The 25,206-nt window shown below is 48.2% G+C and overlaps 1 protein-coding gene and 1 long non-coding RNA gene across 7 annotated transcripts in view; one reads left to right on the forward strand and one right to left on the reverse strand.

The window, feature by feature from the left end:
* Positions 1–7,705, forward strand: part of GRIK1 (glutamate ionotropic receptor kainate type subunit 1) — a 108,255-nt gene extending 100,550 nt beyond the window's left edge. For 2 of the 5 annotated variants that reach the window (XM_032094588.1, XM_032094617.1), the window contains 2 exons: positions 505–755; positions 7,239–7,705. In XM_032094588.1, the coding sequence (XP_031950479.1) occupies positions 505–755; positions 7,239–7,394 (407 nt within the window). In that variant the 3' untranslated portion in view covers positions 7,395–7,705. Of the gene's footprint in view, positions 1–504; positions 756–2,090 lie in introns of all 5 variants that reach the window. The other 3 variants (XR_004237149.1, XM_032094604.1, XM_032094597.1) reach the window with 3 other exon arrangements.
* LOC116437070 overlaps positions 1–17,415 on the reverse strand; it is a 53,864-nt gene extending 36,449 nt beyond the window's left edge. For both annotated transcript variants that reach the window (XR_004237152.1, XR_004237151.1), the window contains exon 1: positions 17,001–17,415. This is a non-coding gene — a long non-coding RNA (uncharacterized LOC116437070). The remainder of the gene's footprint in view (positions 1–17,000) is intronic.
* Between the last annotated feature and the right edge of the window lie 7,791 nt (positions 17,416–25,206).

The raw sequence follows: 25,206 nt of genomic DNA on the forward strand, positions 1-25,206 counted from the left end.
AATCACAATAAAAAAGCCTTGTCCACACGGTGTTCTTACAAGCTGTAGGTAGCTGAGGCGGGGCTGTGCGTGGTGCAGGTGTACATGAGAAGAGGAAGTGTCAGGGAGACTGTGGGCTCCTCCGAGGCAGGCACTGATTTACATGCAGCAGGAAGAGCCAACAGATGCTCAAGTCAGTAGAGGGGATGCAAAGCAGAAATCCTCAAAGAGTGCTCACAGCAATATTCAAATATGATGTGGAGGGATGACTTAACCAGAAAACCCACTGCCAAGGCTTAAATAAACCTCACTAGGGGACCCTAAAATTATTGTGAATTCTCAAATAACTGCACCAGTGGAGCCCTCTGCTTCCCAGTCCCCAGGGCAGACACCAATAGAGATTCCCCCTCCCGCCTCCAGCCTTTCCAGCTGGAATAGTCCCTCCTGTGACAAGGGAGTGCTTCTGCCTCAGATTTTGGCAGCTGCTCCCCACCAGCACTGCCAGGCCTCGCTGTCCCCTTGCAGGGTCCCCGTACAGGGACAAGATCACCATCGCCATCCTGCAGCTGCAGGAGGAGGGCAAGCTGCACATGATGAAGGAGAAGTGGTGGCGAGGCAACGGCTGCCCCGAGGAGGACAGCAAGGAAGCCAGTGCCCTCGGCGTGGAGAACATCGGGGGCATCTTCATCGTGCTGGCCGCGGGGCTGGTGCTGTCCGTGTTCGTGGCCATCGGCGAGTTCATCTACAAATCACGCAAGAACAGCGACATCGAGCAGGTGAGCAAGCCCTGCCCCGGCCCTGCCAGCCTGAGCTCTGGGCCTGGGGAGGGCTCTGCAGCACAGCCCTCCTTGCTGGAGCGGGGATCTCGTGCTGCTGAGCTCTCACCGGCCGTTCCTGGCTCTAACGACAAATAATTTATTAATAAGAACAGGGAAGTGCCTCACCCACGGTCCAATTAGTGCTGCTTAGCAGGGCAGTGCAGAACAAGGGCAATTAATTTCTCAAACAGTTTCTGCTTGAACTTTAAGACTTCGAGCATAAATTACACACCTGGGCTGCTGGTTTTTTATGTGGCATTAACACAAGCCCCTTGAGTAACACAGGAAAGCACATCCAAATCCCTAGAGTCGTTTTCCTCTTGCTCTAGAAAGCATCTCTTTTCAGAGCCGGGGGTTTACAAGCTGTGCTGAAGGGTGCACTTCAAAGCAGGGAGAAGTGAGAGAGATGAGATGTGATAGATGCCACTGTAAAGTAAGATTATGGAGCCAAAGAAATTCTGGTTATAGCTCCACTGAAGTGTAATGAGCAATTTAAAAGCGCAGAGGGAAAACAAAGGAAATGCTGTGTGTAAATCACGCCTTGAGCATTAGAGCAGTTTGTGAGAAGGGATCAATCTTTAAAATTGAGTGTAAACACCCATTTAGAGAACCACCCGCCCTGTGAAAGAGGCAGGGCCGTATTAGCACAAAATGCATAAAAAATGTATTGGTATCTTTGTTTTGTTCATGTCTCGGGAGGTCTTTTATTCAAATACGTTTTGCAGAACAGTTGCAGCTAATTAAAATATTTAGTATAATTAAAATGTTTAGTTCAAGTGCTAATATGGTGCAGAACCTCCTGGAAACCAGGACTAAAGCAGACCTAAAGCTTTAGGCCAGGAGTGTTAACTTACTGAGCAATATGTGGGGTGAATAACACAGAATTCGGGGTTGCACACACACCCCGTTTCTGCACCTGCACTGCTGCTGCACAGCAAGGCGTTGCTTAATAATTAGAATCATTAAGTGAGTTAATGTGGCACATCCTGCTTCTTTTCCAGAAGCAATTTCACAGAGAGCCCAATACCAGCGATTCCAGTGTTTCTCTCTGGTTTCTCTGGGATTGTTTTCTCCTTTCCCTGGTGAAATAAGCAGCTTAGATGGCAAATGCTGTGCAGGGTGCGTTATCACTAAGCTAATCCAAAGCATTGTTGAATACAATCTGTGACTTTTCTGTTTCCATAACTGGAGTCTCTTTTGATTTAAATGGCTTTTGAATCATTCTCATGCTTGTTTTCAGTTTTGCTTCGTTCATTTATTTACTTTCTCCATTTCTCTTCTCTTGCATGCAAGGCCTTTTGTTTTTTTTACGGACTGCAGTGTAAGCAACCCCACCCGTCCAACTCCACCTCTGGCACCACCTTATCCACGGAGTTAGACTGTGGCAAGTTAATCCGGGAGGAGCGAGGGATCCGAGCGCAGCCCTCGATCCACACCGTGTAGTCAGGAAGGACAAAGGTGTGTCCGGGGAGAGCATCCCACCCAGGCAGGGCTCAGCACTGCACAGGGTTAACACAGGAGATAAGCTGATCTAGACTACATTGCCAAATTTACTGAAACCTGCGCAGTTTAAATGTGTATTTAAGTAATTGCCCCACGGCCAGCAGGGAGCTGAGCAGAGCGTGGCAGCCTTTCAGAATTATCACAGTCTCTCATGTGCAATTGTCACCTTGTCATTTCCCGGGGTCATTCACCTGCTTCAGGTAAGAAAAATTATTTACCTCCTTTTCATCTCCTCCCCAACCCCAGCTGAACAGTGGCAGCCTCATCACTGAAAGCAGGCAGGAACATTCAGCTGGGTGTCTGCTGCAAGTGGGCCAGGCAGCTCCTCAGGAACCTCCCCAGTGCCCTGCAGGGCTCCATTAACTTCCTGAACCCCTGTTACAAGCAGCCAGAGATGTTGAGCTGGCATCTCTTATTCCCTGTGTCAATATTTAATGAATGCTAATTCCTCCATTTAAAATTCATTACTCAAAGCCTGCAAGTAACTATCATAGCACAAAATCAGAGGCATCAGTTAAATTTTATGCCACGTAACCATCAAGAACATATTGAACAGGAGCACCCTCAGGCAACACCCGCACAGACCATTAACAGAGCAACTCCTCTGTCTTGGTTGAGCAATTCATGACGGTTCATTTGTAACAGACAAAACTCTTTTGTGGGAAAATCAGGATATCAATTCATCCCAGACAGCAAAGCCCTGGCATTGCCTCGCATATTGAACCCCTGGTGGGATGTATTGCGTAGGAGGCTGGCACTGGATGTGTTTTACACCCTGCAAGGACAACACTTGGATTTCCTCCAGCCCTCAGCCAGTCAGGGACTGACAGGGCAGGGGACAATGGGCTGGATGTGGTTTTGCCACCAAAAAACACATGTCAACAATTTGAGATGCACAAAGTGCATGGAAACGCCAGCTCGTGGGATGTCATGAACTGTGCCAAACCCCAGTGTTTCCAAAACCTTTTATCTGTATTCCATCGTATCCCAGATTCCCAGCAGCCTCACCAGCTCATCTCCCTCCCCTCACCCCTCACCTCTATTTTATGTTTTCCTGCTCAGTGGAGCTCTGGCTCATCAAACAAGTTGCTGCTCTGTTTTCCTGGGGCCGTTTCTGCCCCCTGCTGCAGTCGGGGACTGGTTGGAGTGGATGCCTTCACACTCAAATTGTGAAATCCTTGAATGGTTTCTGCCGTACCTGGCTCCTGAGGAAAGCCAGAGCAAACAGTGCCCCGTGGTTTCCTCTCATCCCTGTTACAATTTTTATGGTTTTGTGACAAAGCTGTGCTGCTCGCAGCTCGGCTGTACCAATTCTCCTCCGCTCATCCGGGGCTGGGAGTTGATGCTCCACTCCAGATGCTGCAAGAGATTGCAGATTGCTCAGAATGGTCTCTTAACTTGTTTGAATGGGGCCCTGAAAGCTTCGGTTCTCCATAAAGTGCTCCTTCTTGCCGGCAAGGACCTGAATTAGGTCCTCTGAATACCTGATTTAAGAAAGCACTTTTTATTTGCCGCTTCCCAGTAGAAGAGGCTTAAAACTAATTAAATTCAGCTTCTCTCAGCTCTCAGAAGAGAAGGAAGATGCCTAATGTGTTTATCTCCATCATTGCTCCACGCAGGAAATCCTCTGGGTTGCAGCTTGGATCGGTTTTGTAATTGTTCCTTAGATTAGTGCCAGATCCAGAGCGTTTCTGTCACTTGCTGGGTAAACATTTTCCCAGCTGTCAGTCCCACAGCCCCGTTGGCAGTGACAGCCATCGTTCCCTGGGTTTAGCTGTCCCCACAGACAGCCCCACGGGCTGGGAGCAGTTCCCTGGGGGGATTCCAAAGCAGCTCCTGCTGGCCCTGACAGAGCTTCATGCCTAGCTACAAAAAGAGTTATCAAAAACTATCACTGGTGTTCAGATGATGTGGGAGACCAGCAGGCAGCTTGGCTGATTTTTTTTTCTTGTGAACAGGACACAGAGGAGCAGTTTCTGTAAATGGGGAAGAATTAAATTAAGCCCTGGATTACTGTCACACTGTTTTGGCAACCACAGCTCAATAGGCTCCGGCAGGTTAAAAGAGTTAATTTGGGGATCTCCTCATGCCATCAGCGACAGAATACTCACACAGATCCTTAGTGTGCCCCAGCAGCAGTTTGCTCACTAAGAGAAACTATTATGGATATTTTTCCTTTCGTGCCCAGCTTTTTCTTTCAGCACAAGACACAGGTCAGTGTCCCAGCTATGGGTGCAGGAGAAAAATCCTGACGTCTGCACTTCCTCCTCTGACCCTGAGCTCTTCTGGAGTTCCTTCAGAATGAAGCCTGCCCCACATCCTTTGATTTTCACAGCTCTCAGCACTTCCACACAGCACACTGGGCTTGGGGTGGCTTCTTTATTGTTATTTGGTTGGTTTTGCAAGGTATTAATAAAATGCCGTGTCCCCAGTGGTAGTTCAGCAGCAGAAGCAACAGACTGATAAATCCTGACTACAACTCCTTTTTTTTCATTGTTTCGACTTTATGTTTTGTTGGTTTTTTTTTTTTTAATTCTGAATCTGTAATTCTCCTAAAGCTTAGCACGGACCTCTGCATGGGAGTGTAAGGAAGGATTTGGGAGCTTCATGACTAAGCTTTAGCAGCTGCTGAAATGACCAAAGGGCACAGAGAAAAGAGCCCCACATCACACGGAGAGCAGAACCTATTCTGTTTTTAAAGCATGACATTTCCTTTTACATGCCACGGCCTGCAGCATTTTGACACTGCCAGAATGAGAACGTTAAGCTGGCTGAAAGCAAAATGTTAAATTCATTATTAAGTTGTAAAAGGCATCGCTCCGTGCCCACTCTGCTCTTGTTCTGGGCAGACCTCAGCAGTGGACTGAACAGCATGGAAAAAAGAGGGGTTTTAAAGCAACCCTTTCAGTCTGGCCACCTGAATATGAGATGAAAGAATAATCCATTATTACCCGTTTAAATCGAATTTTAATGTCAGCATCCTCTTTCTGAAGGCTGCTTTGCAGGTGCTGCTCAGAGGGCCACGTCTTGGGCTTCCCCATGGGGTGTGCTCCTTGTCCATGGCTTTCCTGCAAATCCCATACTGTTCTGGCTGAGGGGTGCTCGCTCTGCACCCCTTTTCCTGAGAATAACTTGACGTCTTCCTGATAATAATTATTTTAAAATTCCAGACAGCTGGAAGTGGAACCACTGGGCACTCCACAGATGAGATATTACAAACCTCCCAGCAATATGTTCAGTGTAGCTGCCTGCAGATATTAAATGATCTTCATGGGGCTGTTTTGTGGGGATGAATGTGAAAGGCGTTGTGGTTATTGCACAGTCTGAGTAATAGGAATCCGCTTGGAAAATTAAAATACCAGCCTATTAACAAGGCAGTAAAATGCACTCTTTCACCTGCAGAAATCATCCCTGCCTGTGCTCTGCAGACAGTGATGCCTGGGATTAAATACAACACATTAGAAGGGTAATGAGAATGACAGGGAAAGAAAATAAAAATAAGCCTGATCAATCCTACAAAGGGTTAATAGGATCCTGTCCCTATTTACCACGGCGTTCCAGATTCACTTTGTAATCCAGATTTTAAAAACTCAGTTAAAGCTGAGATCACAGAGAGCAATAATCCAGGCCAAGTCAGCCACTCAGAGCATTTGGGTTTATTAGTTTGGCAATCAGTGGTGCTGCTCCCCAGAAGAGCCTGGAGCAATACAGCAAGTGTGTTTAGAGGATACCTGCTCCTCCTGCTGCTTCCAGGGGGAAGGAGGACAGAAATTCCCGTATTATATTATCAAAGGAAGGGTATTTAAATGATAATTGCAGCAGCAGAGGCCTGGCTACCACAGCAGGAATTTGAAACAGCAGCAGTGCACTGCCCTGGCTGTGCCTATTGACCCTGGGGAGGGGCACGAATTAACAGGAGTTTAATTGACCTCGGAATTTGAGATGAACAAAAATGAAGCACCTCAGAGAAGGAGCACGTTGAGCTATAAATCTGCCACAGTCTGGGATCTCAGCCTGTGTGCAGCCCAGCCCATGAGGACGGGGTGGCACACACAGGACACAAAATTCACACCCACACTGAGGCACTGGGGGCAGGAGCTCGCTGCAGAACCAGGCTCACATACTTTATTCAGCTCGGTGAAGGTAAGGGGCTTGAAGCTTTGTTTCCCCCTGCTGCCATCACTTGATTTTCAATATAAATAATCTATTCATGTATATTTGCACAGAACAGTTGTTCTTCCATTTAAAGGCTCCTTGTGTTCCTTTGTGTTATATGTAATTATTCCAGCTGTGGATTTTAAAAGATGTTTCCACTTGCCTCAAATGTCTTTGTTAATGTTGTGATGGTGGGAAGAACAAAGATTTCTTCTTTCTTTCTAAGCCATTCAGCTCCCTGATTCTTGTAGTAATTATCTCCTTTCTTCAACACACAATATTTGAAAAGATTCTTACCAAAGAAGAGAAGAAGATTGAGGGCTGGGCTGTATTTTAGAAATGTCTGTTCATTTCATGAGGGGGAAATAAGTAAACGACAAAGAAATCTTCAAAAACTCTTCTTTGACATTTTCTCTAGCATGCTCATGGGTTTTTGTGACTAAGGTATATGGCGTTTAAAACAAGATCTTTTTCTCTTGTGAGGTCAGGGGAAAAGGAGAAAGGGTAAATTTGGGGATGTGAAGCCAACCCAAACATCGTAAATGCGCCTGTGGGGGATTTCGGAAACATTTGTAAGCAGCTTTAGCTGAGCCAAAGTTAAATGGAAGTCAGTGGAAGCCGAGTTAGACAGAAAGCCCAGATGTGTGCAGTGACCTGTGGCAGCCGGGGGTTTATTCCCAGCTGGATCTCCCGAGGAGCTCCCTGAGCCCCATGAGGGCCCAGGTTGGTCCCGGGCCGAGCTCTGCGCTGGGAGGTGTTTAATGCCATCCCCTCTCCCCACAGTGTCTGTCTTTCAACGCCATCATGGAGGAGCTGGGAATCTCCCTCAAGCACCAGAAGAAGCTGAAGAAGAGGTCGAGGACGAAGGGGAAATCGTCCTTCCCGAGCATCCTGACGTGCCAGCAGCGGCGCACGCCGAGGAAGGAAACCATCGCGTGAGGGGCGGGGGCAGCCCGGGCAGGACAGAGCCGCCCTGCCGAGGGACACCGGGGCCCTGCTGGCACGGGGACACACGTTCCCGGCCCTCAGAGGCTCTCTGCGGTGTCTTTTTTTAATCTAGAGGTACAGCAGCCGAAATGCTCCCCTAGACTGATGTACTCCTGATTCTCCGGGGAGCGTCTGGCTCTTCCTCCGGGCTGGATTTCTCTGCTCACCCGATCTGCATCTCTGTCCCCCCCCACCCCGTGCATCGCTGTATGTGCTTTCTAAATAAATAAATAAACAACAGACAGGGTTCTTTTTTCCAAGAATCTGGGAGTGAACCTTTTCTTTTCCCTTCTGAAGCAAAGATTGCAGCTCTGCTGAGCACAGGTGTTTGGGAACCAGGCCCGAGACACCAAAGTGGAAATTCACACCATTAACTCACGAACTGTGACTACAGAAATGTGTGAAGCACAAGGGTATCCAGCAACAAGGCGTTTCTATTTTCTCTGATATTGTAAGGAACACTCTGCAGGCTCTTTTCTGTGAGAAACTTGCTTTCCACCATCTTTTCCCTTTTTCAGTTCTTTTAAAACATGATTATTTGGTAATATCATAGCACCAGGTGATACAATCAGCAGGTGCTGGTGTTTAAAAAAGAAAAATCAAAATGCCACAAGGAGTGATCAGTGAGCAACCCTGACACAATCACACTGTCATATCCTCCAGATCCTGATGCCAACAAAGCAATTCTTGACTTGGAAATGACAATCTCTTAGAAATTAGGGCTGAGAATATTAGATTTATAACAAATCTTTGCCACCAAGATAACAGAAGGTCTGGCCTGGGTTGGGTGACCCCTCCATGGTGCAGGCAGGGAGAATTTCAGCCTGGATTTAGGGACATCAAAGGCTTATTAAGGACCCCTTCCCTCACCCATGGAGGGTCAAGCTCTTGAAGAAAGGAATTAATCAGATTAACAAGGCCTGGTTTTGACAGACTCATATTAATTCCTGTTCATTCTCTCCCACTTTCTTAAAAAATCGTTATTTCATTCAAGTGCTTGTCAGGCAATGCAAAACTGCCTGCGTTCTTCTTTTCCTCCATCTGAAAACAGGAAGTATTATTGCAGCTTTCCAGCATTTCCTCTGGAGGGTGTCTGTCCTCCAGGAGGTTTGGGACAGTGGGACAGGAGAGAGCAGGGTTATTATTTTCCAGTCCTGTAACCCTACTGCTCTGCCATCCATGGCCCTCAGCTAAGGCATTTTTAAATGACTTGGTTAAAAATGATAAAAGATTTATAATCAAGCCTTTTTTTTAAGCTTTTCCTGTGGCTTAAACCTTCAGATTAAAGAATTCCAAGTTCAGTTTTTAAAAAATCTACTCATGTTTGCCTGAAGAGACAGCACTTTGTTTGGTTACTTTTTACAGTTGTACATGTGGATGTAGGAGCAGATATGATTGCAGTGACCTTCTCCCTGTATCCCAGCAAATCCTGTTTCCCTGCCTTTTTCCCTGCATGGCAGCAGAGAAGCCTGGCTAGAGATTAGGAAAGCCAGTGTCCTCATTAGATCCCTCTCCTGGCAGCAGCAGGACGTTTATAAACAGAAATACAATTGTTTATAAAAGAGAAATACAATGTTGATGGTGTTCAGATTGTGGCCTTGCAGTGCCTGAAGGAGCTGAGAGGAAAGATGGAGAGACACTCTTGACAAGGGCTGGAGGGACAGGACACAGGGAATGGCTTCCCACTGCCAGAGGGCAGGGGTAGATGGGATATTGGGAAGCAATGGTTCCCTGGGAGGGTGGGCAGGCCCTGGCACAGGGTGCCCAGAGCAGCTGTGGCTGCCCCTGGATCCCTGGCAGTGTCCAAGGCCAGGCTGGACGGGGCTTGGAGCAGCCTGGTCTTTTTTCTTCCAGTAAAGGAGCACCTTCTGAGAAGGCAACACCTTAAATGTCCAGAGAAAGAAAAATGGGCTGCCTAACAAGCAAAGAGGCAGAAATACTGCTACCAAAGCTCTCCTAAAGCACAGCCCCTTGTGCAGGTCAGCACGTTCGTGCTCCCCTAATTGCCAGATGGGTGCTTTTCCACGGGCTACCAGCTCGGAATGCAAACAGAGGCTTGGCCTCCGAAGGAGCGATGTCTTTAGCAGTTAATCTCTCTAATCACAAGGGTTGCTAACTGCTAATCTAGCATTTTGCTATCCAGCAGGGATTGCCCGTTCCACTCAATCAGATTGCTGGCAGATTAATGCCCTGCTCAGACGCACAGCCTGGGCTTTGCTCTCCGGCCAGGCACAGGCACGGGGGAGCAGCTGCACCCCGCAAACCCTGCCAGGGATCCCACACCCGGCAGGGCCTGGGGCTGCCCCATCTCTCACAGACGCTGCACACACCCCTGAAGCTGCACCTCCGCCACAACAAGGGAATTCAGAGGCTCTGCTGCTTTGGAGGGGATGGAGGAAGCACAAGGACCGAGCTCACACCTGTTTGACACAGGCTCCTCTTGTCAGGGGATGCCACCACAGGCAGTCCCCAGCAAGGACAGCTTTCTGTCAGCCACACCACTTTCCTGCTTCCCTTTCCAAACGAACAGAGAATTGCTTCTCTTTAAAAAATCCAACCCCAGGTTCATGACTGATTAAATAATCTTTCTCTGCTGATTAAATCACTCCGAGCGTCCCTAGGGGATGCTCTGAGGCTCGAGGAAAGCTCTTCCAGCATGCTGTCACTGTCCCAACTCTTCCTAAATTACCACCTCCCTTTTCTCCAGACAGAAACGTCACCCCAGCCAGACTGAGCCCTGCAAGGGGATCTTTGTTCTCTTCTAGACCCCAGAGTTATCTCCTCATTTCAGTGCATACCTGGAGCCCAGTCCTTTCAGAAGGCCCAGTGGTATAAAGCCAAATATAAAGTTGATCTGGCTATTGAACTACAGACGGTGAACTTGCCCAGCTGTTGATGGCTAAATGCCCTTTTCCAGTTTCTGCTCTCACCACGCAAAGTGCCCACACCTCCAGGCCCCTGCCCAGAGCTGCACTGTGTACCCAGAGCTGGTATTTCAAGGGTCAAGGCTTGCTCAGGTAGGAAGAAGAATTACCTGGGAGACCATCCCTGCCAGCAGCACTTGGTGACAGCTGGCATTATCAAAATAAAATTGCTTTAAGTAAATTCCTAAGCAGCGTGACCTATTTGCCACTTCATTATCTACAGGCTAAACTCAGTGCATACGTGGCCTTTTGTTCCGTGCTCCCTCTACTGATTTTAACGAGCCCCAGTGCTAAGGAAGAGGCGTTCATCAGGAGGGCTACATTAATTATTTATCTGGCCTTCAGCTTCATCTCTGCCGGTTGTTAGCAGTCTATCACCGGCAAAACCCCCTCACATCCTGGATTTCTGAAGCAACTGGAAGCTGGGAAAGTGGTCTGTGTGCAGCACGAGTGAAAGCAAATATTCCAACAGCAGTTTGGGGCTTCCCCTGCCACAGAGCCGGGCTAGTGAGGCTGGAGGGGTTTTGCTCCTGGCTTTTCCTTGGACAAGGACCCAGTGTCCAGCAGGGGCACCGGACAAGGATGCCAATGCCACCGGAGGACACGTGAGCACCAAAACTGGAGGCAATTCCTCATCTGCTCCTCATTCTCACTCCTGTCTTTGATTAATCCGGTATTTTAAGCTGTGTACATTATGCAGAGGCACCAGCTGAACTTGTTTGTTTCTGCTTGTGACTCCTCTTCGTGCCAGTGTCTGCCAAGCCTTGAGCAAATTTAATTGCCTGAAACTCATCCATAGTGTTTCAATGTGGATTTCAGGCAGGTGAACAATTAAGTCTGATGAGTGACATCTAAATTGTTCCAGCATGCAGGCTGTGGATGGAGCACACTGAGCCATTCTGTGGGAGCCAGTGGAGATGCAGAGCTGATAACAGAGCTGATAAGAGCAAAAATCTGCATAATGCTAAGAGGTACTGCAAGAGTCTCTAAAGCAGTGGCAGATACCTGCAGGGAGGCTGGGTTTCCACAGCAGAGAACTCTTGGCACAGTTCTATTAATAAAATCAAACAGGACCTTTCAATCTAAGCCACATTTCTGCAATTATTCCAATCAGTTTTGTCCAGCCTAATCCGGCCAAGGCAAGTGCAGGAAGTGACTAGTGTTACATGCATTTAGCTGAGGTGAACAATTCCCCCAAGTTTCCAGGAGAATCTGCATCCCATTTGCAATTGATTAACTATTATTTGGCAGGCTTTTGGGCAACGAATTGCTGACATTTTGAAAAGAGCTATTTGATGATCTAATACAGACTTAAAACACAGCCTTTGATTTATACAGAATGCATCGAAAGTGGGTAAATTGAGGGGCTGAACTTCCTGCATCAGTTTTGGCTGATTTTTTTTCCTGCTTTACTCACCTCCCAAGTTCTCTGTGGGGAGATTTGGGGAGATTTTTCAGGGACAGGTTTGAGCATCATCCATTCTGCAGAGCTATTTCAAAGCATTAATAAATGATGATGCTGATCCAGAGCCAAAGCAGCAGCAAGATGTGCCAGTCTTAATATTCATAGATGATCAATGTTTATCCAGCTCAGGCAGTGTTGGGGTTTGCTTTAATAAATGGCTGCACTTCTACATTTATTTTGGAAATCCAAGAGCAGCTTTGGGAGTTAAGGGCTGTAAAGGGGATTTTCCCAACAAATCTGACCTTCCACTGCTATTGAAAAGAGCACAGTAATTATACATATATATATATATATACACACACACATACAGGACCTTTGCTTCTCTTTCTATATCTGTTCCAATGTCCTACATAGGGAAGCCAGAAAATTTAACTGGAAGGAGTCCTGAGAGGCCCCTCAGTTCCCCTACACAAAAACAGAGTTGCAGATATCCCTGTATTCCTGACAGATGTTGCTATTTAATTCCTCCAATCAAAGAGAATCCTAAACACATCCTAAACACATCTTCTTCTGGGGAAAGAATAGGGATGCCCGTGGCTTCCTAAGGGTTTTCCTTAGGATATCAAGGTAATAAAGAAATTGTGACTATTTTTTGTTGCTGTTGCTTAGGTCAATAGCAGATAAAAGGAAGAAATAGGGTGCTTGGGTCAGAAATCTAACCCCATTAACTACGGGAAGCCCCTGGGAACAGAGGGAGGCAAATTATCCTCAATCCGCAATATATGGACACAACTCCCTCTGCTTTCCAAAGAAGTAATTTCAGCCTTAATTTTGATTGCAATTCATATCCCAGCTTCACGGCCCTTGAACTGCTGCAAGCCAACATCTGGGGTTTACAAGCCAAAAATTGCTCACTTTCACTTCCTATCTCTAACTCCAGTAGCAAACCTGAGCCCTTCCCTGCAGAGCCGTGAGGAAATACCCAGATCCGCAGTGCTGTCAGGCACAAACACCAGGGGAGGTTCCAAAGGAGCTTTTTCCCACTGATACAAACAGGTGGAACCCAATCTGGGTTTTGCAACTCCACCAATGGCCCAGGAAAGCCCTGAAAGAGCCACCAGGGCCCTGCATTTGTACACCTGGATGAAGTCCCGGAGGCAATAATTATTGACAGGAGTGTGACTTCCCATCAGCGCTCCGGGGCTGAAAAACTGGCCTCTGAATTTCATGGAAAAGAGATCCCTCCCGAGGTCTTCTGTCTTAGTTTGGCTAAATCAGAAAGGCTGTGATTGATAACAGCCTCTTAGAAATTCAGCACTTGGAACCTGCAGGCTGCTCCACCTCAGAGAGAAAGCAGTGTGCATTTACAGCTTTTCATTAGGAGAGGTATGCATTGAGAATGCCCAGGTTCCTCACAGAGAATTAAAACGTGGCTGTCTCTCATACCAGCCTCTCAAGCACTCATCATTTATTCCAGCATTTCAGCTGAGCTGCTCAGGCTGCAGTCCTTGTGGCAGCGAAAGTCAGGTCCCATTATGCTGAGCCCTGCTCAGGAGGGGATACAGAGCCAAGCCAGCAGCTGACACTCCCCATCCCCTTCAGACAGAAAGTGCAACTGAAAGCAGAGGGAAATCCATTTCCAGGAATTCACACCGGGTGTAAATTGCACCGTTCCAGACGTGTTCAGCACCTGACCAAGGTCACCCCAGGCATTGGTGGTGCAGCCAAGAACCAAAGTCAGGGATGGCAAAGTCTCAGAGGAGTTTCTGAACTGATTTGTCTTCTCCTTCTTTAACTCCCTAAATAATAAGGATGAAATCGTGACTAACACCCGCAAGGTGCCAGAGGTGTGTTACAGTCTGTAGGCTTTATATCCCACAGGCGTGGCTGGAAGTGAGCAGCACCTGGGAGAACGCTCCAGCACCCGGTGGCTGTCACCTGCCTGTGGCACAAAGGTGCTGGGAAAGGCAGATTTGATGACACTGCTCCGTGACTGGAGCTCTGCAAGGCCCATCTGCCAGCACGATCCATGGAACGCTCCCCACCCTTCTGAATCCCTGCAGTGGGATGCTCCCTGCAAGAGCCTGCTCACCAAAGACGCACCGAGGGCTCAAATAAACTTTTCTCTAACTTTGGCGAAGGTGATGAAAGGAATTGCAAAAAGTAAAGGCATTTAGACACCTTCCCAATTAGCTCTTCCTTTGTTTTTAAGGTGATTTAAGCATGGCAGCTGCACTGACTCTTGTAAAGGGCCACAAAATCTTTTGCCCCATACATAGGAAAGGGCAGAGCAAGGTAAAATCTTCCATGGCACAGCTGATGTGAAATGCCTGTTCAACCCCAAAGCCCCAGGCAAAAAAAAACCAGATTTTGCCATCCAGTGGAAAAATTGGCTGTTCCTGGTTCTGACTTGAGCCCAAACTCTGCCTGCTGAGGGCTACAGGACAGCTCAGAGGCCCCGAGGAGAGGCTGCTGCTTGAGCTGGCTTTGAAAAAGGTGCTCTTCACAACCAATAAAAATCAGTGCAATAGCTTGTACAGGTTCTCTACTGTTATAAATCACAAATGCATTTTTCCTCTCCAGGTTCCAAACATGCAGGTTGCCAGCAAGTAACCAAAACAAACAAACAAGCAAAAAAGCCAAGAAGAAAGATATTGTAAAAAGCATAATTTGAACTGCACTTTCCCTTTAAATGAATAATTAAATATTTTTAAATAATCAGAAAAGGAGATTTTAAGACCATTTTTCTTTTTTACAGATGCAATAGTGGTTAAAAGGACCTGAGTGTTCCCAGCTAAAAGACTTTACACCAGAGCATATTCCTGACATTTATCTGGCTATAAACAAACACCCACGGAAGAGCAGCACGTTATCCTTAGTTAAACAACAACAGTTGGATGGGGGAGGGAGCAGGAGAAGGAAATAATAGTCATTTAATATAACTGGGGAAACGTGAAGAGACTTATAATGCAGCCACAAATCCAACCAGTGAGTCCAAAATACAACCTATGGAATTAATGCTCCGGGCACTGAAGCACAAGCAGCCCCAGGATCAGGCACAGGGGCAGCTGTTGGATCAGCCCCCTTTTGTTGGTGGCACCACGGAGTTGCTGTATCTGTAATTTTAACAGAAGCTAAAATGAATTTATCATCATCAGAGAATCATGGAGTGGTCTGGGTTGGAAGGGATCTTGGAAGGGATCACCCAGTGCCACCCCTGCCATGGGCAGGGACACCTTCCACTATCCCAGGCTGCTCCAAGCCCCGTCCAGCCTGGCCTTGGGCACTTCCAGGGATCCAGGGGCAGCCACAGCTGCTCTGGGCAATCAATATATTTTCTTTTTTCTTATAAAAATAAAATATTCTTTAAGCCTTGCTCCTGCAAGCAAAGCTGGGCCACAGCTTGCCCAGGAAAGAGCAATATTCAATAAGCAGGATTTCCAATTCACAGTGGCATTTTCGGTCTTTGGCACGTGATGGACCTGTAATGACAAAGTGGAGACAAGAGCAGCGTGGTGGGAGCTGTGTCAGAATGCAGACAAGGGGGGGGTTGGGGAGAGGGTTAAGAACAGACCTGTGGTGCCCAACAGGACTGAGGGCCCTGCTGCTCTGGGGAGAAGCAGCACAATGCAGCAGCTGGGCTGGAGCTGCTGGGAAACCATTCCAGTAATTCCAGAGGATGAAAAGCTTCATTCCAATATGGCTTTCTAAGAGTAGAAATATGCTGGGAATAACTACACTAAATAACCATTAGTAGTAACTGCACTAATAAAGGACTTTTGGAAAAAGGAACTCACAGTTGCTTTTTTCTCCACTCAACAGCTCCACAGGGGACCAAATGGCACGGCAGCTTTACCTCAGGATTGCCAAAGGAGGAATTTAGGATTTGGGCTGCCTTCAACCCACAAACTCCTCCTGGGAAACTCAGTGTAGTGACAGTGAAGATTAAAGGGAATCACATTTTCATTGAATTCAGCTGTATCCCACCAGAGAAATCAAATAAGGAATTTGACATTGACTACACTTGGCAATAAACAAAATTTGCTAATAAGTAGATTTGGTATAAACCCCTGTATTGGTAGATTAGCCATGTTTTGATATAAAATGTGGGCAATCTGAAAGATCCGTGGGACAGAGTACTGCAGTTTGTTGGGAATCCCTCCCCTGCCATGGTTGCTGTGGGCTGGGAATCACATTCTGCCACTCCCATTCCTGTCTGCAGCTCGCACACCAGAAGTGAAACCCTCAGCAAGGGGAATTCAGGTACAAACCCTACAAGTCCGACAGGAGCAGGATGCCAAGGCATTCTTAAGCAACAACTGTTTTCCCTCCTTCATTATTCTCCTTGTCCTTCCACATTCATTTCCCTCCCATTTTTACTCAAAAGCCATGTATAAATTCTCTTCTGAAAGCCTGTGTTTTATTTGCTGAATGAAAGCACTTTCAGGTTACGTGCAGTACACCCAGAACGAACGAGAGCAGCAAGCAGCTTCCAAAAAGATGGTTATTCCTACTACCGGAGAAAACACACCCATCGCAGTGACCGCTCCCCCACAGCCCGGCAGCAGCGGGGAGCAGCCGCGGGCACTCGGCTTTGAGGCTGCTCCTCCGAGTCTCAGCTCCGCCCAGGGGAGCCGAAACCCAGGCGCTGATTGCCAGCGGCCCCGAGAAGGGAAGGGATACAAGGCTGCGAGGAGGCTTGCCTCTGGATACACTTGCAAGCTTATCGCCAGGACGGTGCCCAGGGAGAAGCAGCACAGACCAACAACTTAAAAATGCGGGGTGTGACAAGGGGAATGGCTCGACTGGCGTCCAATAGGGATCTCTGGGGGAGGGATATGGACAGGGATAGACATGTACACAGACTAATGGCCTTAAGGGGCAGAGGGAAAGGGATCACATGCCCCAACGGGGCCTCGAGGCTTAGGGGATTTCCAGAGGGGAGGCACCAGAAGGCGCAGGGTCTCAGGGGATTGACAAGAACCATAGCGGTAATCAGGGAGGGCCTAGGGGATGGGCACAGAACCGTTTGGAGCACGGGAGGGGTTCGGGTGGTTGACGGAGAACTAATTAGAACGAGGGGAGGAAAGGAACCAATGCAGGGAGCACTGGGGGATCGGCTAGGGTTTGGGGTGTACCACCTGGGAATGGGGGCAAGAGGGAAACCGGGTTGAATACACACAACATGTAGACAAAACATACAGCAAAACATCGCATCACCACACTCACCGTTTCTTCGATGTCCTGGTATTGATCCCTCGTCTTCCACCATCCAGAAGAGTATTTCTGAAGGACACCAGCTGCTAACTACAGAACTGCATGTTCACATAACTCGTACAGCAGCGCTTCTCAGTGTCCCTTACTGAGGGAAATGACCAGAAACAGCCACAAGACACAAGAGTGTCGGGGCCCCTTTCCCCCGCCATGCCGCAGCCCCGGGCGAGGGGCGCTGAGGGCGGCACGGGGTTTCCCAGCCCCTGCTCAGCCCCGCTCCCATTGGCTGCTCTGTGCTCCCTGCGCGGGAAGGGCCCTCGGGCCCGGGGCGGCCTCAGCTCCTCGGCACAGCCCGGCCGAGCGGCTGCGGGGAGAGACAGCTCTGAAACAGCTCAAACAGCTCTGAAACAGCTCTGAAACAGCTCTCACACAGCTCAAACACAGCTCTCACACAGCTCTCACACAGCTCAAACACAGCTCTGAAACAGCTCTCACACAGCTCTCACACAGCTCAAACACAGCTCTGAAACAGCTCTCACACAGCTCTCACACAGCTCAAACACAGCTCTGAAACAGCTCTCACACAGCTCTCACACAGCTCAAACAGCTCTCACACAGCTCTCAAACACCTAGCAAACACCTAGCAAACAGCTAGCAAGAACTTGTCCTTATCTATTTATTTTCCACGGGACTCCTGGTTTGATACGCGTGTTGCAGTATCCGCCCTGTAACGACCGAGCAGGCAGAGAAGAGTCCTTAGTAATACAGAAGGGAGGGCAATAAAATCCAATATGGAACAAAAAATTTTAGTTTTCCCTTTTCAAAAAAAAAGAACCTCAAGTAATTTAGCGCATAAGTTTGATGTTTTGGGTAAGGCATTCTGCACGGGTATGTGGGAAAGTTAAAAAGTAGGTCCAAAAAGCTTGGAATTGTTGTGCTTAACTCTTACCAAAAGTTCTAAGGCTTGAGATGCTCATTTGGAAATGGCTCACTTGGCACAGCGTCTTACAAGGGAGAATAACTTCAAATTAAAGTTTTAATTAGCACAGCATTTAGCCACCTTATTAAGTTATCTTTTGTGGAAAAAGCCCTGGAAAGCACAATCTTAATGTAGCTGAGACATCCCAATCCCATAAATAAAAAGGGGAGGACAGGATTTATTATCCTGAAGAGCAGGGGAACGTTCACTTCAATGCAGGAGCTTTAAATAGCAATTGTGGCAGTTCGCAGGATGTGTTTTCAGAGCAGTCCTTTTCACTAGCAGGTCCCTGGACAGAACCACCCTCCAGCCTTCCTCCCTCCATCCCGGGCTGTCAGTGATTCCAGCTGAAAGGATTCCTGGCTCCAGAAAGCCGTGAGCATAAATCAGGGACTTTTAGGGCTCATTTTCAGGTACCTGGAGGTGAATAACCACAGTGGCCTCACCCCACTCCGGTTCTTACCACATCTCCCTTTTTCCCAGGTCTTTGGATCAGTGGGCCCAGAGGTGAGAAGGAAAGGGGGTGTATTTACTCCTTGGGATGTATTCATTCCTTGGGATCTATTTGTTCCTCGGGATGTATTTATTCCTCAGGATGTACTCATTCCTTTAGCCCACAATAATGCGAGTGCCTGAGGGCACTGTCTAAGCTCTGGTGCATTCGGGGACAGTGCACCAAGCAGGGCAGCACAAACGGGGGTCACCGGGGGCTCCAGGCTAACTGGGACACGGCTGGAATGCCAGGGAAAGTCCCGGAGGGATCCAGGTGGGATGAGCTGCACAGACAAGACAATAGCTGGGTTTATGCTGGGAGCACAGAACTGCAGGGGGGAATAAATAACACTGCTGAGTGAAGGGCATCAAATCAGGGTTAGGGAAGCTTTGCACTAATCCTGTGTTGTAATGACAGCTTAAAAATTTGGTACTTTGATGAGTTCTGAGATTGACTTAAAGCGCTTTAATTTGGCTTCCTGGTATTTAATCTTTTAACTTTGCATTCTTAATCAAAACTCCGGGCAGATCTTTAATCTTGTGTGTACAGACTGGAAGATTAGAGGCCCCGAGCTGCCTCTGGCAGACAGCTGGAGCCTCCCCTTTGCCTTCTTCCGCCCTCGCAGGCATTCCAGACCTGGGGAAAGGTCTGGGGAGAAAAAGGGAAGTCCATAAATATCCTCTGGCAGAGAACAACTGTAACATTTCTCCCTCTTCAGTGAAGAGTTAAAATCCACTAGAGCCTCTGCTGTGTTTCTTTTAAAGCATTCCACAATTCATTTTAAACTCCCTCCACTTTCCATCATAGTCCTGGAAACTAAAACTTCATTTTACCCCATTGTTACTGGTGGTTATCCTGGTTTATCTGGTCCTGAATTATTCAAATTGCTTAAATAGAGGCAAAGACTATGGAAAAGTAATTTCCTGAAGTTCAGTAGGACTTGTGAACTGTTTTCAACCTAGTTTGATGCCAGTGAGCCAGAATTAAACTTTTCTTAATCTGGATTGTTTCCTCACAGACCACATACAGCTGGATAGAACAGCAAAAGTTATCTGGGGGTTTATTTAGAGGAGCAGGGAAAGGTCAGAAGGAAAAAGACATTTTCTACACAGACCAGCAAATAAACACAGGAAAAAATGCCTCAGTGACTAAAGAGAACGTTTTCCATGTGGCTTCTGACACCTGATTTTTGTGCAGGGCCTTTGCAACACAAATGTTACTCACAGAGCACAAGGATTAAGATGCAATCTTCCTCCCTCCCTTGAGGAAGACAGCTCAGGATTAAGAAACTTTTAAGAAACATCCCTGAAACCTGAAATGATGAAGTCATTGTTTTAAAAACTCTGTGAAGTCATTTTAAAAACTGTGGGGAGTAATGACCAATGTTACACCACTTTTCCATGTTTTTCATGTTGTTTGAATAGCACAAAGTGAATTTGTTTTTTAAGGGATGAAAACCAGCAGAAGGATATCAGTAAAAGGGCAGGACTTCTCCTGAGTCTTGCACAATATCTTTCTGATAAATATACATACATATAAATAAAGCATAAATTATGTTCTAGTGAACAGGAGAGTCCTGGATGCTCCTAATTCCCAGACCTGAGTGCAGGATGATGGTCCTGCAGCACGCACGGGGTGAGGACTCTTTGGGATGAGGAGTCACAGGCTGGCAGGAAGGCAAAAGGGTCATGGCACAACCAGCAGGGCAGTGCAGGGGGCTGGGCTTCCCCTCTCAGAGGGCACTGGACAAGGTCTGGGATGTGACTGCCAGCACAGAAGGTGCTGCCAATCGCTAGCACTGCTGAGCCTGACTTGAGGTGTAAAGGGCAAATTAAAATCCCTGCTGCCTCTCAGTAATTCGCCCTTAAAGTGGCTTTGCAGGCCTGCACGCACACAGCAGCCGGAGTGACTCTGTTTCCAGCCGCTGCGATTTGGTTTCTGGCGTGAGAGCAGAAGCCAGGCCTCGTTTGCTGGGGCAGGATCTCCGCCAGGATCTCCAGCTCCCAACAGGGCTACAGCAGGCAGTGGCCGCCTGCCGAAGGTGGCTGTGAATCATCGATTCCGACCTGCCGCGCCTCCCGCGAGGCTCCGGGAGATCACATTTCTCCCCGAGGTGTTTTCCCTGGAAGAATTTGCTCATCAGAAAGCTGCAACGCCCAAATGCCGACCCCAAAGAGCTGCCTGAAAATGCAGCTCCTTGGGGGGACAAATCCACACTCCCGCCGATGCTCTGGTCCCTGGCACAACAGGGTTTTGATTAAGACATTCCCTAATTTGGGGCCCTGCAAGCAAAATCCCAGCCATGAGAATGGAATCCTGGAATCCCAGAGTCCCTGAGGCTGGAAAAGACCGCTGAACCCAAGCTGTGCCCTGTCCCCACCTTGTCCCCAGCCCAGAGCACTGAGTGCCACGTCCAGGCCTTCCTGGGACACCTCCAGGGACAAATACCTGGGAGGTGGTGGAATTTCCAACCGTGGCAGCACTGAACCTTCCTTCCCACAGTTGATTTTTCCCCATGAGGAGCTCCACAGGGTAATCCAGTGAGCAAAGAGCATTGCTGGGACCAGAAACCTGGTGTTCAGAGCAAGAAAACAGGGCAGGAGTAAAGCAGGATTAATGTGCTGCCTTGTTTCATGCCTTGGTTCCACCCAGGTTTCAGGCTGCATCCTCAGAGTTTTACAGTCCAGGGTAAAATGCACTCCCTGGGTTGAAGCAGAGCTGTTTGATTTTAAGATGGGGCAGAAATAATTTTTGATGGCTCAAATAAAAGATTTCTTCAAAGCCACTTTTGAGATTGGAACTACACACAGGTCATTTTCCCTTACCAAGAAAAAGCATTTGGAGTACTTGGAAATTTCTCACAACTGTAAAGCAATAATCACCTTTGAAATAATGATTTTCTTTTTATGACACCAGCACCCTCTTGCTTTTAACATTTGCATCTTAATACCTCAAGAACAAAGACTTTCCCAGATATTGTTCAAACAAAAAGCTGTTTTCCAGTCTAGCTTGTAATTTTTCAATCAAATTAATAACCCTCAAAGATCTTTTATTACTGAGGGTATTTGAAGAGTTTTGTAAAAAGATAACTGTAGTTTTTGTAACATTATGGAAAAAAATTTTGCCACGTAGATGCGAACTAACAAGTTTGGGGTGTTTTAAACTGATGGATAACAGATAAAGGAGAAGTTCCTGTTAGCACCTGTGCGTCTCTGAGTTTACAAATATTTTATCTGTGCAAGCAGATAAACACGAGCTTGGAACTTCTTCACTCTTCTTCAAATACACTCGGTTAATCTGGCACAGCATTAGTGTGAAAGATCCCACTGCAGCAGCCTCTCAGCAAAATAACGAGACAATTAAACATCTATGCTACAATAATTAAGCATCTCTTGTATCCCCACTAACTCTTCGTAGACAGCATTTCACGGCCCCAGCTGAGAGCTGGAAGTGGTGCTGTGTAAAAGGGGTAACAGCAAGTCTTCTCTTCAGAATCTTAAAACCTCTTCTCCTTTAGAAATAAGCAACAGAAGCTCTTTGAGCTAATAGCACATTTAATATTTTAAAAGTGCTTGGATGGCTTTAGGCCGGGCCCTGAGGGGAAGTGCACTGCCCTCTCCAGCTGAGCTTTACTCACAATGCACAAAGCCTCGGGAAATGTATTTTTCTCTTATTTTTACTGTTATTCTCATGTCTACCTTGAATTCCAGTCTGTGGGATAGGATTGACTCCCAGCGTGCAAAGTTCTGGCTGGAATGCCGTGTTCTGGAGTTCAGACCTGCATTCAGCATCAGGACAGCGGTGCTGGGACTGCCTCACCCATCTGGTGGGATTAATGAAGGTTTCGAGTTGAAAAGCCTATATTGAAATCTATCTTCTGCATTACTTAGAGTAGAATCCCAGAACCATTTAGGCTGGAAAATCCCTCCAGGACCGTGGAGTCCAAGCTGTGCCCAGTCCCCACCTTGTTCCCAGCCCAGAGCACTGAGTGCCACCTCCAGGAATTACTCGGACACCTCCAGGGATGGGGACTCCAAACCTCCCTGAGCCTCCCCTGGCCCGGCCTGAGGCCGTTCCCTCTCCTCCTGTCCCTGTTCCCTGGGAGCAGAGCCCGACCCCCCGGCTGCCCCAAGCCTGGAGCATTCCATGGGCTCCTGGTGACTCAAATGCAGGACTTGGCACTTTGCCTTTTCTTTTGCGCTCTTTTTGTACAAATAATTTAAATTCACTTTCCCGCTCCGTTTTTCCGGGGTTTTTAAGCCAAGAAGTTTGGGTCGCGTTGCTCTCCCGTAGGAGCAGCGAGGCAGCAATTCCCAGGGTCGTGCTGCCATCTGTGGTTCCAAACTGGAAAAGAATGGGCAGGGACACCTTCCACTAGCCCAGGGTGCTCCAAGCCCCGTCCAACCTGGCCTGGAACACTGTCAGGAATGGGGCAGCCACTTTTGCATTAAAAAAAATTTAAATCGTGATAAATCTCCGCAAAAACAAAACCAGAAACCTCTTTTTTTTTTTTTCCCTGTTAAGAAAATAATGGAAAAGTCTTTTCTTGGTGTGGAAATCCTGTGATTTCCCAATTCCTCCCAGAATCTGACACATCCTGGTCTTATTTCCTTTGGTGGTGGTTTGGGATTTTTCATCAAACACAGAGGACAAACAAAGGAGTTCCTTTTTCAGTTTGTTTCTGACTGAAGTCCCAAAAGCAGATGACCCTTTTCTGTTGTCCTCTACAGGCATTGCAAACACGGACAGCAAAAGGCAGGACGCAGGCAGGGATTCAGAAGACAAGCCCAAAATACACGGAAGCAAGGCAGCTGATTACCACCAGCCACCCGGTCTAAATCCCAGCTCTGCAAACAGTTTCTGCAGAATCCCAAACGTTTGCATTCCAGCTTTTGGCTGGCCCTCTGTGAGAAGACATCAGCAGAGCTCAGATGTGAAATCCCAGCCCTAATCCAGCTGGCTTTTCCCAACCCCACATGCAGAAAAGGATCATCCCCAGCCCCACAAGCAGCCACGTGTCCCATTTCCCACAGGACACTGAGCTGCTCCTTTCCCATCCCAGTTTTAAGTCTGGAGCCAAGAGCAGAGTTGGAATAGCAGCAGAATCTGGGCAGATACGGGGTTCCTAATGTGGCCTTTTCCAGGCTGGGAGCCCAAATTTGTTCATCTGTGCACCTCTCTGACCTCAGACACGTGAGATCTGGCAGTCTCTTTGCACAAATAAAGGCCGCTATCGCTTCAAAAAAACCTGCTCCCAAGTGTTCCAGGGAATCTTCCTTCCTGTACATCCTCCAGAGGATTCAACCCCCCTCACCCGACCAAGCACTTTGTGTGCCCACTCAGGTTGTAGTGCTTGGTTTTAACAGGAATCATCCTTTTGGGGATGCACTTGGGGTCTGCATGTCCCAAATATTTGGTGGCCAAAGCCTTGCAGGACCTAAGAGCTGAAGGAGCTGCAGGAAATCTCTTGGCCAGAGGCAGGACACGGCCCCAGGCGGGAGCCACGAGCTGAGGCACCAGGATAACACTGCCCTCCTCTGAACACTCCACGGGCTTTTTAGGATCCCAGATGGGCTGGGCTGAAGGGTTTTACAGCTCACCCTGCTTCACCCAGTTTCACGCTGCAGGGACACTTCCACTATCCCAGGTGGCTCCAAGCCCTGTCCAGCCTGGCCCTGGATGGATGAGCAGCCTTTGGGGAGACCACGGGGATGTCCTGGAGCTGGGACATGGAGCAGCCACCCTGGAGGGGCGGGACAGGGGTGCCCTAGCCACCCCCCGGCCGTGGGATGGAGCTGCAGAACCCGTGCGGGCTCCGAGCAGCTCGGAACGAGGAGCTGAGCAGAGTCAATAGATGGTGCTCTTCTTTCATGGAGTGTCACAGCAGCGATTCCTGCCTCTCCATTCCTGGGTATCCACCCTTCGCTGCCGCTCTCCGGGCATGGGGGGCGAGGATCCCCTGTCGGGGCGGTTTTGGGGTGTCTGTCTCATGCTCCCCCGCAGCTGCACAGTCTCCTCTTCCCCCGGCTCATAACCAAGCCCGTTCTGGGGGTCCTGGGGGACGCTGTGTGCACAGCCCCCCGGGAAGAAAGGAGCTCTGCAGCTGTAAATTATTAATAATATTTGTTTCCAATCTAATAATGCCTTCCTGTGACACTGCAGAGCCGGTGGAGCTAATAAAGTTTCTTTTCCCTGCAGTGGCAGCCCTGCTCGGGAGCACAGCTCACGGTCACTGGGGTGCAGAGCGCTTTGGGACACGCTGATGTGGCTGTCTCCTGCTCAGCCAAATGATTCCGTGCTGCCAGAGCTAATAAAGGGGTTGTTTAATTATTATTTAATGAGCTAGTGCGAGGAAGCAGATGATCTTCCCCTGGGAAACATCAAGTCTCTCTGCCCAGTGTGTCCTGTGGGTTGTCCCATCCCTCAGAGACCAGCAAGAAGTGCATGGGGGAAGAGGTGGCTGTGCCTTTCTCTGCCTCTGCTGCACCACAGCCCTAGGAGGGGAAACATCCCCTTCGGAGGTTCCATCTAGGAGCTTGTTGTGGCTTCTGGGATGGAAGGAGAACAGGGAACTCACCGAAGGCTCTCCATCTCCCTCCATCCCTCATACTCCCCTTGGACAGGACTTTGCAGCTGTCCCGGTCTCCAAGCTGCAGCTTTACGAAATCCAAACGTGCATTTGCCCTGGCAGAGCTTGCCTGTGTTTGTGCACCTGTCTGCTGGCACAGCTGGGAGTGCTCACCTGGAGA

This window comes from Corvus moneduloides, chromosome 2 (assembly GCF_009650955.1).
Source record: "Corvus moneduloides isolate bCorMon1 chromosome 2, bCorMon1.pri, whole genome shotgun sequence".
In the NCBI taxonomy this organism is placed as follows: domain Eukaryota; kingdom Metazoa; phylum Chordata; class Aves; order Passeriformes; family Corvidae; genus Corvus; species Corvus moneduloides.